This window comes from Erigeron canadensis, chromosome 2, assembly GCF_010389155.1.
Source record: "Erigeron canadensis isolate Cc75 chromosome 2, C_canadensis_v1, whole genome shotgun sequence".
In the NCBI taxonomy this organism is placed as follows: Eukaryota; Viridiplantae; Streptophyta; class Magnoliopsida; order Asterales; family Asteraceae; genus Erigeron; species Erigeron canadensis.
In genome coordinates this window covers 37,931,045-37,947,150 of record NC_057762.1, presented here as the reverse complement: position 1 = coordinate 37,947,150, position 16,106 = coordinate 37,931,045, and the positions used below count along the sequence as shown (strand labels likewise).

The following is a 16,106-nucleotide window of genomic DNA, read 5'->3' as shown; positions in this document are numbered from 1 at the left end:
CAGGATACTTTTTAAAATTATGTTTGAGCGTGAATGTGATGTTTGTTTATGTTATCATTAGGATTGTTTCAAAAATCAATGGACTTATCTATATTATTTATTTAAAAAGGAATTTTATTTTAAAGTTTTTGTTATATGATAGTTTTAATCCAAGAAAAATGCTAAGTTTATGACTGTTTTATGTTAAAGTTCTCTAATATATTTTCTAAAGACACATATAAGGTGCAATTAATAATGGGCTTGAGATTCCATGGTTTTTTACTGCATGTAATTGTTTTTCTTTTTTTTTATGCCAAAAAGTTGTGTTCAGAATTAAATGTTTATATATATATTTTTTCTTCTAAAAACATCTGGATTTGGATGTTAATCTGAGTTGCATTTTAAAATAATCTATTTGTTAGCATGCATGATGCATCATACTCAATACGTTAGGTAAATCAATCAACACTTTATTTGACATTTTTTTGAGTATAAATGGTATATATATATACAATAAACAGTAATCTTTCTTTGCCTTGAACACGGATAACGATATAAAATAAGAAATAAAATACATATCCAAAATCGACCATCTTTTGTAATATATGAAAGTTCGCCTTATGTCTGCTTAATCAAGATAGTAATGTCTTGCATGTCTCTTACAAAGTTACAATTGAAGAAATGATCAGTAAATGAGGAAAATGATATAGTATTCAACAATAATACAAAAAATTGCAATGCTATGTATATGAGTACTACCCTTGACCTCCAATTGAGCTGCCAAGATGATCTTTTCAAGTACTAGAAAAAGTTGAATTATGAGTTTAGATCTGCAGATGTTGCCCAAAACTATGAGACGCTTCATGAGAGACATGATGCACAAAACAACTTGAATGGCAAAACTAAGTTTCCTGATATCAAATTCCTTGAAAAGAAAAGGATAAAATCCGGAAGAGCCCATCTGGGTTATCTGCATGTACCTGACAACAAAATCACATAGTTGATGTCACCTAAAATTTACATCAAGCGGCTGTTTGTAGGCTCATATGAATGAGATCACCTATAACTGCAGTTGTCAAGATAAATATACTAATATATTTTCCAGACATCGTTTTTAAGTCATTTCCCATTGAACACGACTGCTACTTACACTGATCTTAAGATAGGACGGTATCAAGCACCAGTTGATCGGTGAGAGGGACTAGAGTAGTTTCTATACACAACTGGATTGCTTCCATGACTATTGAATTACCAAACTCGTATGTGACAGAATAAAAGGAATTACTTGCACCAAATATCTAAATGTCAATGTAATACATGCAAGGGAAATATGAACAAAAGAATATTCCACAAAAAGGTTTGGAATATCGAAACTTTTAACCCCGTGTGCCTTTGGGCACCAACTGACCCTTCCCCAAAAACCAACCCCAGGCAATATTCACCTGCCTTTGGGAGTTTGGGTACACCCTATGGAGTGAGCCCATATTCAAACCCGTGACCTATTTTCACAATAGTTATTCATAATGGCTCCACAAAGTATTTGCAGTAGGGGACTCATGCCAGTTGATTTAAAACCAACCGCCACATATGAACAAAAGAATATTAGTTTTCTTAAATAGAACATCCTAAAACACTCCAAATGGTGCATGTTTTTATTTAACGAATTCACCTCAATATTTACTTGATGACTCTAGCTCCCTATAATGACAGTTCGACGGTTAAAACATGATAGCATATTGTTATTATCCTGAGCTACAATATATTGCATTTTCACATGGATTTCTTTTAGCTTGTTTTCATAAAAAGCTTAATAGTTATACTCGAGGATACACCAGGTAATATGGACCCAATCTGTTACAAACCCAACCTGTTAAACCATTCATTTTTTAGGTCAACAAAGGTTAACTATTGAGTCAAAATGATATAATAACATAAGAACTTGATATTACCATGGTCAAATGAGTCATAAACACATAGCAATACTCAAGTATATATTAGTGCATTGTTTTATAATTATCAAGAATGATTTAGTTGTTCCAGTAGTTCTAGTGTGACACAAGTCTAGGTTAGCATCTCGCCATTTTACGTGTTTATGGATAGACTTATAATCACAATTCTTAGCTGCTTATGTATTAAACTTACAGAAAACTAATATAACTTTTAGCCGATAGTTCTTACTATGAAGCAGTAGGAAGATAAAGTGTCAACACGAAAACATACCCAGTGGCCCGCATCTTCAAGAACATGCATTTCCACTCCACCGCCTTCTTGAGAAGCTTGCTCCTCAGCTGCATGAATCCTCTGCAGATCTCCAAGTGCCCATCTGTGCAAACTTCTTTCCGCTTTTAGAAAATTTACATGTACACCTCGAGGTACCTCTTCCACCACATCCCTGCATAGAGTCAACTCGGCTCATCAAACTGCTTTGTAAAATAAGTTTCTTTCTACTCAACATAAAATTTCTAAATCATGTATATATCTTTACAGCACTTTGAAGAAGATAACTTAATTGCAAATTTATGTCATCTGAAGTAAATTGCTTGCTAGATTTTCTATTACAAGCAGCTACACATCATAACTGTGGCTTTAGAAGCATAAAACCTTAAAAACATCAGATGTAGAGATTACATAGCAAACTGGCAAACCATATATCCACGACTTTTATGGAAGTTTGTCACATGTATGTAGAATAAATTACCATAGGTTTGTGTCTTCATAAGATTGATACATTTCAGATATCCCATCAAGGTCAAATATCCAAGAGAATCCAGAAGATGATTCAGATGGGTTGATTTGCCGAAGATTTGTAACTACCCACTGCAATCAGAAAAAGAAATAATTATTGTGTTACATATATAATTTGGGATAAGGGTGTGATAATATTTCTTTGATTATAGGTCATTTTCCTATTACTATGTAGCAAATTTCATGCTGTGCTGCACTAATTCTAATGATTAAAGGTCATTTTCCTATTACTATAAAGCAAATGTCATGCTGTGCTACACCTACTATGTAGCAAATGTCATACTTATAGAATGAAGGTAGTGCTAAGGTAAATTTATGTAAGAAAATCTTATATGAGTATTAGTAAGATCTTCATCAAAATATCAGCCTCTAAAGTAGAAAACTGATATGATCCCACATCGGCCAAGTATGGGATTAATCAGTGGTTTATAAGCCTAGGTGTCCCCTCCTCCTTTGAGCTAGCTAGCTTATGGCATGATGCGAGCCTATTATGGGATAGGTTCGTATCAATTGGTATCAGAGCCAACCCTACCTTTCGAGGTTCCAATACTTGGAGTGGTGGCCTATGGAGTGGTGGCTTGGGCCCAGGGAGAAGGGTGTCAACTGTGACCAACATAGCCGTGACCAACGAGGACGTTGGCTCTTCAAAGGGTGGGGTATTGATATGATCCCACATCGGCCAAGTATGGGATTAGTCGGTGGTTTATAAGCCTAGGTGTCCCCTCCTCCTTTGAGCTAGCTTTTGGGAGTGAGTTCTACACCTAGCTTATGGCATGATGCGAGCCTATTATGGGATGGGTTCGTATCAAAAACTAACCTGGCATAAGAAAGCATAATTGTTAGTATTTGTCTAAAAACGTTTACCTGTGCCACATCATTCGAAAATCCCTCAAGTAGAAGAGCCTTGATGACCTCCCTTTTTGATACAACCTTTCTTGAAATAAGATTATAGAAATGTTAAAATTTGTACAAGTCAAAAAGAGGGGAACCATGCACCTGCAAGTATGAATCTAAACAGGAATGTGACCATGGTACAAAATAGAGTTGTAGTTTAGCATGGCCAACAAAATTCACCTCCTTTGGAAATGCACTTAGGAAAGTGATCAATTCAGCAGGATGATCATCTCCATCTCTACCTGCTCGAACCTTTCCAGGTGTAGCATCCAAAACCCAAACCTTGTGAAACAAAAAACTAAGTACAAAGCCTTAAATAAAGATACTTTAATATTAATGATGCCTTATTTTGAACCATCATGACATCTAAACTTACTCTGACAGGCCTTGCAAGTGGCTTTGCAGCTTGTTCAACCATGCTTAGTGCAACTGAATCATAAAGAGCACTCAGTCATAAGGTAGCATAGGAGTATGAAATGTGAGCACTTGTTAAGGCGAAACTATGTTTACATTACCTTTACCTCCAAAACTGTGACCAATTATGACTCTCGGTGTAACTCTAAGATGACCTAGCTGCTCCAGATAAAATCAGAGATATAAATGGCAATCATTAATTAAGTTCTAAAATCAACCAAAGTGTATGTCAATAAATACATTTCAGTTTATAGAACAAAGCTGTATAATCAAAACTGAACCCCAAATGATTCATTATGAGAAACTGTGGGCTAATATACTGTTCAGTTTTCACAACCTCTAAATGCCATGAACAAAAGAAAGGCAATCCAAGAGAGTTTTTGATAGTCAAAGCAGATAGTGTAATTAGTATTTATGTAATAAAACTTCTCAAATTACAAAGGGTGCTCACCAACTTTAGGACATCAAAAGCAGTTGAGGCAACAGTATGAGGCCCTTTCTTCATGATAGAAGCTGAATCACCATGACACCGCAGGTCAACCAAGAGAAACTGAGAGCAATAATTTCAATTACATGTAAATTTTGTAATACACAAACATTTATATTCTTTACTTATTATTGTAAACCTAAAAAGAGTATTTTTACGCTATTACAAAATGGAGCAGGAAACTGAAAAATCATTTAGGTCCTGCTTGGTTTTTTAGGCATCAGGTTCTATTTGTATAAGGTGTATGTATGAATAAATATTGTCTTTACAGTATACTGTTTAGGCCTGAATAATACATAGTCTTTACAGATTAAGATATAGTGTTGTTTGTTTGTGTTCTATACAACAGTCAGAATGATTAAAAAACCATGATCCTTTTACCCTTCCTTTCTTAGACTTACTATTGAATATAATACAGCTGTCTTCAATAAACTCTAAAAAAGGTATTTACAATGAAAATATTGAAAATAGCGACTTAATGAAGAAACACATTGTGACTTAGTACATTAAGACGTTTCTCATTAACTCCGTTAGATTAAACTCAAGCACTACCTTAGTGTCACTTACAACTTGATTACTACAAGGAAAGAATTGAAAATTATAAAGTAGTTTGTAAGTTGTAACTGCAGGATGAAGACCGACTCACCTGCCAGTTTGGAAATTCCTGTGCTAATCTCCGAGCAAATGTTCCTAAGATACAAAATGAAACAAGAATGGTTAATGAACATCATCTATGTCAATTTGGGATATACCTACTTTGTTATCTACATCTCTTCATATATAAGGATTCCCAAGTATTCCTCTAATTTCCTACATTGGATCAGAGAGCGGTACTAGCTGAGTAATTAACTAAGGACACAAGCCCAGGAGTTTTCGATTAGAAAGAGAAAGAAAGCAGGGGAACCACATCTAACTACAGAGCAAAAGAAAGCATGCACAACTAAAGATGTGTGTTTATATCTTGTATAAATTATGAGCATCGTCACTTTACAACAGAACTGGTACCTTGAGCAAAACTGACAATCATCATTACAATAATACCTACCCCAATTCTTCCTGCTACCTAAAATGCCATGCAAAAGAACAGCTGTTGGTGGACAAGGTACTCTTTTGTCTGCAATGTAACTCCATCTAACCTGTGCCCAGAATGTGACATGAAAAATCAAATACAGTCACAAAATCAAAGAGACAAGAAACCAAAGAGATGTTGACAGCAGTATGCCATTATGTGTTCATGCATCTAATTTGTGTCAAGGAGAAAACATTTATGACATAAGTGTTGCAGAAATAACAGGCTTGACTTGATTTCTCTGCTATTGACAAGTTTGAAAAGATTTTGCAAAATATGTATTTATAACATTTATCACGTAAGTGTTGTAGACATAAATGCTTATCCCCTATTGAGGTTTAGAGATATCCTAAGAAGACAGGTGTCATGTGACTCAGTGACCCACATAAGTCTGTTATCAATAAAGCGATGACTTGAAACAAAGAGGATGCCTGATAAATGAAGAGTACGTTGATGTCAAATTGTCAATGTATAAGCATATAAGAGATTAGAACAAATAGCAAGTGTCATCAACATATCAGGCTTATGAACAAGATAGCATATAAGTATATAACTTGGAAAGCAAGCCTTAACTAACAGTCAAAAGTTCTGACAATGTGTGAGAGAATTAATTTGATAATTAGATAAAGCATGGAGAAACATAGAAAATATAAAGCATTGCATTCACCAAATACATTACTATCACTCTTCTAGCCATGGCCATTTAACATTTTCAGTTACATCTATAGCACATTTTGTTATTAAAGGCAACAAATATAAAGAACAGTACCAGAATTACAATCACGAGAAGATCTATAAGTAAAAATTACTTACATGAGGTCCTTGGACAAGATCATAGGCCTGCAAACAGATTAAGGAAGAGTGTTAGCGTACCTACAACAGAAAAACCTTGAGGTGAACTGAAAAGACATTTGCATTACCAATATTTCAGAAGGCTTAATAACGACTTGTTCTCTGCCAAGACTCTCGTCTATTAATGTCATCTGAAACTTCGAGCTAGCAGATCTCGATCGCCACCTTCTTGACTGAACCTCAGCGGACAGACTAATACATAATGTTCCATTCTACAGCTAGGAAAAACACAAGTTATATTCCAATAGCTGTAGACTATATCATCATATATCACCGCCAGTATTTTATTTACGTTATTAGTGAAACCTATTCGATTTTAGTCCAACGTCCATTGTATGTATCAAACTTAGAATGCGTCTATTCTACTTGTATGTAGCTGATGGTACTCTTTCCGTAACACAAGTCGTCACGTATCAGTGTTGTAAAATTCGACCTAGGCGGCGATTAATCACCAAGCGGCAGGCACGTTGAGCCAACTCGGCCTCAAAACTCGGTCAATAATCTAGACTTATATGGTAATTCAGGTAGAATCAGTATAAACTCTGGCTTCCAACATGAATTAGGAAACACTTACATATAGAAATTGCAACTAACTTTTGAAATTCGAGTACTCCATTGAAAGCTGAATTGGATGCATATATATAATTATAATAATAATATATATTTAAAGCTATGGTAGGAAACCTAATGTATCATTTATGGATCATATCAGTAGAGACTAATACAAATTTAATTTGCATCAGATATCTACATATATATATACACACACACACATCGGAATTACCTGAGAAAGTATGGAATTGATGAAAGTAGGAGGAGACTTGGAATGTGGCCTAATTGAAGAAGCATTGATTATAGTATAAGAAGAAGAAGAAGAGTGAGTGCAGATTGAGGAAAAACGGAAATGTGTTGTTGTTGATGCGAACATTTGAAATTGATAGACTCTACTTTACTTACTAACTACTCATTGATTCATAAGTTTTGCTGCTATTTTTATATAATAATTGATGATATATATATATACTAATGAAGTGAAATGATGAAGATAACGATGGAATGGAATGGAATCTGAATTTGGAATCGATTGATTGATACGAGAGAATTGGTTGTGGACGGAGGTTTCGAAGAAGCGGAAGTGGCGACCGTTGAATATGTGCCTCCAACTCCACACACAGCCAGCCACGCGCACTTTTTTACTCGCACTTTTACTGTGTTTGTTTTGTTGTGTAGCAAAATAACAGTATTGATCCCTTTCTCAAATGACTTGTTTTCTTAATTACTGTAATCCTTTTCTTACCTAACAATAACAATATTGTTTGGTTTGTAAATTTTTTTTTGAAATTAACCCATCAATTATCAATATTAGATTTGAAAGATGACTAAGGTTAATTTGGATTTGGATTTTTTTTTTCCAGGTCTCGATTAACACCCTGTTTAGTTTTAAACGTGTATATGTAAAAAAAAAAAAGTAACTCTCAATGCCGTCTTCCACGGATTTTGGGTCTAATACCTTCTTTGACGGTGTATGGGGAGGTTGATATGTAGATAGTCTTACCCCTACCAAAGGTAAAGAGCCTGCTTTCAGGACCAAAGGTCGAAAAGGACTTCCAGCCTTGTTGGGCATGAGGATGACTTCTGTTTTCAAAGGCAAAAACTCTAACCACTGATCCAACCCAGTTGGTTTTTATGTGTTTGTTTTAAATTGAATATTTACATTTAAAAATGACATATTACATTTATCAAAACATGGAGTATATCGTGCGACGTGGTTCATGGTCGACATCTGGGAAAGCAACCAAGCATGGAGTCCGAGGTTGCCATACTAGTTCGTTTGAGGTCGATGTGTTCGGCAATCTCCATGGTGCTTCATTGGGAGGTTGTTTAAGGTGGAGTTGTCAAGAAAGCATAATCCATCGACATATACCGATACATAATGGATCCAAAGTTATTTGATTGGAAATAGTTAAATTAGGATTAATGGTATAGAAAAAGAGGAAAAATTACTTGATTACTTAGGAAGATTGGTGCTCTTTCACTTTGATGTAATTTTGGTAGTTATAAATTTACCACACTACTAATTGGTGGTGTCGGTCGTTGTGAATAATATTTAATTTTTAAACAAAAAAGTTAATAGACAAACATGAACAAAAGTTATATGTCCAACGCTAAAAATATTAGCCAAAGACCCTTAAATAGATGCTAAGAGGTATCAATAATAAAATTAAATGGAGTTTATAACTACAATGAATCTTATAGTCGAATTTCTTTTTAACAAAAGATTTGCTATGCATTCAACGATCACTCTGTAACAGAAGCCTTGTCTTTTAAACAACAAAAACTAATGAGAGAGGGAGAAAGTGTAATACAAAAGCTAGATATCAAATATCAATTAGAATGATAATATAAGACCATACTCCATTAAAGTGACTGTACTGCAGTATAGGCATGACATAGTAATAGTAATAATCTGTATTGTACAGCCCCTGCATCATCTCACAATAGTCCATTGACTCATTGAGACTTGAGAGCAAGCCAGTGGTCTCAATGTGGCTTGTGCATGTACATTAGCAATATTCACCCACTACACAAACATAGATTTCATTTCCCACCTTCGGGAATTAAAGTATCAATGCGTCAGCTAAATGGATATATCCACGGATGCCTTCATTCGTTAAAAGAACATATGAACACATGCATAGAGTTGACAATGCAAATTTATGGCATGTTAATGTGGTGCTGAAACATCTTTTGTGGATGCCTTGTCTATATATGTCAGTTTACTTATTTGACTCCATGTAATAATTTACCTAACTATATTTTCTCTTCAATGGCATACTTGAATCACGAAATTTTGACTCTTACTGCCATTTTCATCCAGTCATTCAGGTTAACTAATAAGATGTTTAGCTTAATATGAAATTATGTACTACCCATTTCTTTCCTAAATAATACAATGGGGGCTGTACATTCATGTATCGAAATTACTTAATAATAGCAATATAAAGTTAAAATCGCTCTGCTAACTGAGGAAATTTTTGTAGCAGCCATGTGACCCCTCTAATGGCAACCTGCAAAAACTCGTTTAGAAAACATGTGTCATAAAACATAGGCATTCTTTATTCGATTTATGTTAGTACTTAGTTGACATAATTCAACTGTTAGCTTGTATTTGCTACTCTATTTTCCCCCAAGAGTTCACAGATTCTTTTTTTGTTTTTGTTCATGCACTCGGGGAATATCAAACATAACAAGGAAAGGAAATAACTAACCAAAGCAAAGTCCCCTGGCTTCACTGCAGGCTCCACGATGTCTCTACCATAGCTGTTTCCAGAAGACATTGTCAAAACCAGCAACAAACGAATATATTGCTACATTTAATGGTGATCCATCAGAAACTAGAAGCAAAACAGAATTTCCCCAAATGACAGCACTCTATTTTCTATGAAATTACAAATTAACAACTCAACTGTATGCACAGGCCATTAAATGGGAAACGTGAACAGAAGAGTCTTTTCATTTAATAGGGTAAAAACGTAGACAACCAACGATCCTTGGACTTCACATGGAACATAAATTCAGCTACTTTCAAGGAATCACAAAAAAAAAAAAAAATCACCGATTTTTTCAGATGTGTTACGTTGTTAAACCTTAGTTTAACCTTTGAAACTTCATTTAAACAAGAGTGATATATCTGAACTAATAGAAATCGTTGCAAAGGTGTTCCACTTATAAAGATAACATCCAAATCCTTCTTTTAATGCAGGTTCCATATCTAAATCTATCCGACACAAATTAAAACTACAGTTAGTTTTAAAAAATCGATACTTCCACCGAGACCAAAACTGCAAGTATATTATCAAGAGGACACAAAGTTCTGGATGGTCGTATACAGGTCTAAACATTCAGATAGGACTTGCTTCCAGCAACTTTTTGACATTTAAAAATTAAAAAAAATGAGTATTGGGCACAGGTTTCAAGTTAGCTTGACTCGTGACTGTTAATTGAGGCTCGGTACTTTGTACAGCCATAATATATACTCTTAGAAGAGAACACTCACATTATCTGGCGCCGCCCATCCAGAACTTCTAATCGATAAAAGCTGCATCCTTTGCTAAATGGAAAAGACTTTCCCTTCCATTCTGCAATTATTTACACCATCAGTCACTTCAAAAGACAAGATCACAACACCCTCAAAATATACAAAACCGATGATATACATCAAATGTACTTGGCTTTTCAACATACCTAAGTGCCAAGTCACTCCAACAGCTGATGTATCTTCACCAGATATATCATCAATAGCAAACTGCAGATCTTGACTGATAGTGTAAATGAACTTCTCAAAAAATTCTAGTATAGCCTGCAAAAGTATATTGAGATTCATGGGTGGAGACGTGGAGCTAGTAATGGGATCAGGGGATGCTTGTCCCATTCCAACTATCCCAATTTCCTATAAAAATTTCATCTTAAAATCTCAAACTCAAAATAAAAGTATACGACCGGACCCGCCCAATCAAACAATCAACCATGAAAGTATATCAGAAAACGAAAGATAATAAACCAACAAACATCATATGGAAATCCTTGATGAATTCAATAACCAAAATCGTTCATTGTTCTGTACTTGCAATCTTGCATACTTTGTTGCTGTTTGTTACTTGTCTTTTACTTAATTTACTTGAGTCAAGTATGAAGTCTACGTTAAATCCTAGCTTCGTCCCTGTTGGGATTGGTTATATAATAGCAAATGTGCTTCTATACGATATGAACAAAATCAAACACTCACTGAAAAACAGTTTTTATCTTCGACAAGTAATAACACCTTAAACAAGCAGATTAGTACATGTTTAACTTTTGAGAAGATAAATAACAGCCAATTATCTGATCATATACTCAAATGAACTTCAAATTTAGTAAGAGGTGTGATTGAGTTAAACTTTAATAACTGATTCTAGTCTAGCTCTTTTATCGAAATTGACTTCGAAATGTAAGATCAAATTATCAAACTTTTTAAGCAAATTGAAACATAAAATGAAAAGGGTTGATCATATTCAGAATCCATTGTAAAACTGAAGCATAAAAATGTTACCTTGCGACCGACAATAGGTTGAGGGAAAACAAGGTCCTCATAAACACAATCCTCTGCAATAAGATCCACAACAAGTGAAAGATCACGAGAGTTTATTCCGCTATAGAATCTCCTAACAATATCTGTAGCAGAATGTGAAACACGAGGCTGGTCTTCTTTCGATGAGACTACTGGGTTGCTATTACTTGTTGGTATGGTTCTGATTGAAATTCGATCAATCTTTTTGCTTGCTGTGGTAAAAAGTGAAGATGGTAAGTTGTGAAATGGAAGAATGATTGAGTTGTTTGTTGTTGTGTGGATGGGTGTTATGATATTACTATTCAATGTCGCCATTTTTTGAGCTTCAACTAGTCATTTTTGGCTTTTGGTGTTGTGGGGAAAGAAGATGGTGAGATTGGAAAAAAAATGAAAGGTTGTGTTAGCGCCAACAATCCAATGATTACTGCCTTTTATTTAGTGTTTTTCTTTTTCCTATTTCTAAAAGAATGTTATGAAAAAACATTATCACTGTACCAGTGTAATGTGGCGTTAGTTATGTAGGCGACCCAGTGATAATGCGGGCAAAAGTTGGTTGTTAAAACGGCGTCGAGTTGTGTTAAATAATTGATATAAAAGATTAATTAATATATTTTAAAAGATTTAGGACTGAAAGTAATAAAGGGTATTTAGACTATTCTTCTATGTAATTTTTAACAAGGGTTTTTTTTTATTTATAATATAATATAGAAATATAGAAAAATAGTAGAGAAAATAATTTAGTTAACTTAAAACTATCTTGAATATACTAAATAACTAAAACATCAAAAATTTTCGAGTTTTAAAAAAGTACCCATAAAATCGTAAAATAAAAAGATGAGTAGCGGATCGCAAGCACTGCTTGAGGACCGCAAGCACCATTTGAAAATCGCAAACAGTGTTTGCGATTTTGACTTGTTTTTACTTTATTGATAAAATTTGTTTGTGAGATTTCTTGTATTTGCAATACGTAAAAGATGTCCTGACTTTATCGTGAAAGAAAAACTTACGTGATTAATTTTTTTTATTTCTTACGTATTGCAAATATAAAAAATCTTATGAAAAAGTTTATCTATAAAGTTAAAATCGAAATCACTGCTTGTGATTTTCAAGAACTATTTATAAATCAAAAACACATTCACAAACGTTCCTTGATTATCGCAAACACTCCTTGAGGATTGCAATAGTGCTTACAAATCTCAACAACTGCTGCGATTATCAAGAAATGCTTACAAACTCAAATTGGAACAATCTGGTAAAAAAAGCCTATGCTAACCACCAATAAATAAAAACCACGTGTACGATTGGTTTAAGCGCCGCCCGTTCAACACACGCACCACATGTTCGACTTGACCCGTTCCCATTTACCCTAAATTTCTCTTTCTTTCCATACATAAAAAAAAAATACCCACCGCCCTTTCATTCTTCCCCCTTTCCAGAACCTGCATACAACAATTCGCTTTTCCTATCTCTCTCTAAAATTTCCAACACTCTCTCTCTAAAAACTTCAATCGGAGATTCGATCTGATGGCGTCGTTCGCGGAGGCTCCAGCCGGAAACACCGCCGGCGGCGAGAAGATCTTCAAGATGAAATGCGCTCAATGTCACACCGTTGAGAAAGGCGCTGGTCACAAACAAGGTCTTCTATCCTTTTTTTTCCCTCTCTCTCAAAATATAATATATATATATATATATATATATATATTATCAAATAGCTTTTTTTGATGAATTACGAACAAAAATCTTCTAGAAAACCGGTATATAAATATATATATATATATATATATGTATATATATAAACACCGGATATTTATATGTATAGAATATATATTTACAATACAGATCTGATCGTTTTTGAAATTATATCTATGATCCTCACTTGCAATTGTTTTGTAATATTATTTTAAAATACATAGATTTTGTTATCTTATTATGTAGATCTGGTTTATGCGATGTATCTGATAGGTTTTTTTTTTTTAATAATACTTTTAAATTTTTCCTCTAAAGTAAAATATTAGGTTAATTTGTTATAGTCCAGTAAAATTTAAATTGAAATATATAAGAGATGGATTATTAGTTTTGGAACCCTTGCAGTATGGTAGGTAGCAAAAGCATTAAACGCTAGTGAGATGATTAGTTTTTGCTACTCTGTTCTGTAGTTTTTTATGATGGATTTTGTTGCTGTTAATATGAGATAAGTTCTCCCCTGTTTGTTTACATAGCTTGGTATATTTTTAATACATCGTTTGTATATATTTATTAAATATATGGGCTGCCGCAACTGATAGCGGCACACCGCCGCCTCTAGCGACGCATGGAGAGAGAGAGAGAGAGAGAGAGAGAGAGAGAGAGAATGATTGGAGGAATAATGAGTTGTAGAAAAATATGGGAGAGAATAGGTATGATGGGAGGAAAGTAGTGATTAGTGCGGGATGGTGATGCATGAATGCCACTAAAAAAGTATGAAAGTGAGGCATGGAGACATGAAGTGAAGTGGCAGGATAGTATTGATAGGTGGCGAGGCATGGGATTATGGTTGCCAAATTCAGTTAACAAGTGACTTGCTTAATTAAGTTTTTTTTATAGCATATATTGAACTTTCATTACATTACATAGCTTAATATCATGCTGCTGATATGTTATCCACTTTATACTATATATATGATAGTAGTTTATTTGGGAACATTTTTTACAGCCTTGAGCATATATTTAAGCTTGAAATTGGATTAAACATTTATCATATGTTTCTTTTATTCGCCTGGTATTGTCTCTTTTAGGAGAGACTTTCAATATCGTTATTTGTATCTTATAAAAATGTTTTTTCGAAAGATAAGCTACTGTCTTTACCGGTTTGAACTATACGTCCTTCCAATAGATTCCACTTAAACTTAACCTGATGCTTGAACTATAGGCACCGGTAATCTGAATTTTGTTTGGTGTTTTTTTCAGTGTCTAGTTTTTAGCATATAGACATCTATTGGGGCATCAAAATTATTGTGGTTAAGTCTTCTGTACATAAGTATATTTGACTGATGCAGACATGTTGTGCATAACTATAGATATCGGTTATGCAGCTTGATTTGATCTCTTCTTTTTGTGGTGTTGTTAGAAGGGACGACGCTGTCTTATTCCTTTCTTTTGTGATTATATTTGGCTTAAGTTGAGTCTGATGCTTATGCAGGACCCAATCTTAATGGACTGTTTGGAAGGCAATCTGGTACCACTGCTGGATATTCTTATTCTGCTGCTAACAAAAACAAGGCCGTTACATGGGAAGAAAACACCTTGTATGATTACTTGCTAAACCCCAAGAAGGTATGGACTTTGACTGCTGCTGATATGTTTGATTCAAATGCTTTGTACATACTGCTTATGCGTACTGTTACGGACACTGTCTTTGAACTTGAACTCACTAAGCTTTTAATAAATATTTCTAAATCAAAAATACTCTTTAGGTAAAGGAAAATAAACTTAAAGTGCTAGGAGTATATGTTTGCGTGTAGAATTTATGATTGCATATGTGATGCTTTTTCATATGAAAGGTTGTATATGTCTACAAGAAGATATTTGATTGATGATGACTATGCTGATACTAGGAATCAAAAACTTAAATCTATATATTATTTTAAAAGAATTGTACTTTAGTTTCTTCTTATAAGTAACGTATGTCATAATTGTGGTTTGTTACTTTGTATTCCGTTTTGGAAAATGATATATCCTCCTAAAAAATATTCTAATAATCCTCCTAATAACCTTAAAAATGGCACTTGTAATCAACTTATTCTCTCTTCTCATTCCATCCATTGATTCATACAAGTGTCATGATCATATTATTAGGAGGATAATTAAGCTAGTTTTTTAGGATGATATATCACTTCCCGTTACAATTTTAGTAGATCAAGTTAAATAGACGGTGCCTTATTTTGTTTCTGTTGTGGAATTTTTGTGCTAAATGTGTATCCATTTTCTCTTATGCAGTACATTCCTGGAACAAAGATGGTTTTCCCTGGACTGAAAAAGCCACAGGAGCGTGCAGATCTCATTGCATATTTGAAGGAATCCACTGCTTAGTTCCGTGATTGTCTATTGCGTTTAACATCATTTTGAAATTTTAATGATGATTTCAGGTATAAGTGGATAAATTTGGATTATTATTATAATAAGGAGAGAACCTTTATCATCTGTTTTTGCTTCATTTTTTGGCACTGGTTTAATCCATTGGCAAGAGTTTGCCTTATTCATTACAAACTAAAGTTGCAATGCGGATGAATACATTTGAAGTATCTTGTCTATACTTCCTTCTATATGTTTGTTATTTAGAGCATGCTTAACCTAGTATGCTTATAATGGCTTGATTTTTGAACTGCATTATGCAAGATTTTCCCAACATTTAGAGCATTCTTGTCTATACTTCCTTCTATACATTTGAAGTATAATGTCTATACTTCATTCTATATTTTTGTTATTTAGAGCATGGTCAACCTAGTTTGCTTATAATGGCTTGATTTTTGAACTGCATTATGCAAGATTTTCCCAAGTCAGTACCAGATAACTATCTATTG

At 34.1% G+C, this 16,106-nt stretch overlaps 3 protein-coding genes across 5 annotated transcripts; 1 reads left to right on the top strand and 2 right to left on the bottom strand.

The window, feature by feature from the left end:
• Nucleotides 1-555: 555 nt before the first annotated feature.
• LOC122588059 (putative esterase/lipase HI_0193) lies at nucleotides 556-7,604 on the bottom strand. 2 transcript variants are annotated; one of them, XM_043760205.1, is made up of 13 exons: nucleotides 7,225-7,604; nucleotides 6,509-6,652; nucleotides 6,402-6,428; nucleotides 5,565-5,655; nucleotides 5,166-5,209; nucleotides 4,484-4,582; nucleotides 4,140-4,191; nucleotides 3,995-4,047; nucleotides 3,799-3,900; nucleotides 3,589-3,654; nucleotides 2,678-2,796; nucleotides 2,200-2,371; nucleotides 556-959 (listed from the first exon to the last, which is right to left on the bottom strand). In XM_043760205.1, exons 1-13 carry the CDS (start codon nucleotides 7,366-7,368, stop codon nucleotides 897-899), a joined length of 1,176 nt encoding a protein of 391 aa, XP_043616140.1. In that variant the 5' UTR covers nucleotides 7,369-7,604; the 3' UTR covers nucleotides 556-896. The 2 variants fall into 2 exon arrangements, with proteins under 2 accessions (XP_043616140.1, XP_043616139.1); XM_043760204.1 differs by having other exon boundaries at nucleotides 4,134-4,191; nucleotides 7,225-7,603.
• Nucleotides 7,605-8,800: 1,196 nt separating this feature from the next.
• LOC122588445 lies at nucleotides 8,801-11,972 on the bottom strand. 2 transcript variants are annotated; one of them, XM_043760561.1, is made up of 5 exons: nucleotides 11,530-11,968; nucleotides 10,686-10,800; nucleotides 10,498-10,579; nucleotides 9,710-9,761; nucleotides 8,801-9,508 (listed from the first exon to the last, which is right to left on the bottom strand). In XM_043760561.1, exons 1-5 carry the CDS (start codon nucleotides 11,860-11,862, stop codon nucleotides 9,446-9,448), a joined length of 645 nt encoding a protein of 214 aa, XP_043616496.1. In that variant the 5' UTR covers nucleotides 11,863-11,968; the 3' UTR covers nucleotides 8,801-9,445. The 2 variants fall into 2 exon arrangements, with proteins under 2 accessions (XP_043616496.1, XP_043616498.1); XM_043760563.1 differs by lacking the exon at nucleotides 8,801-9,508 and having other exon boundaries at nucleotides 9,719-9,808; nucleotides 11,530-11,972.
• A 965-nt stretch (nucleotides 11,973-12,937) lies between these two features.
• Nucleotides 12,938-15,827, top strand: LOC122588571 (cytochrome c). The gene is made up of 3 exons (XM_043760709.1): nucleotides 12,938-13,183; nucleotides 14,726-14,859; nucleotides 15,523-15,827. Exons 1-3 carry the CDS (start codon nucleotides 13,072-13,074, stop codon nucleotides 15,613-15,615), a joined length of 339 nt encoding a protein of 112 aa, XP_043616644.1. The 5' UTR covers nucleotides 12,938-13,071; the 3' UTR covers nucleotides 15,616-15,827.
• The last annotated feature ends 279 nt before the right edge of the window (nucleotides 15,828-16,106 follow it).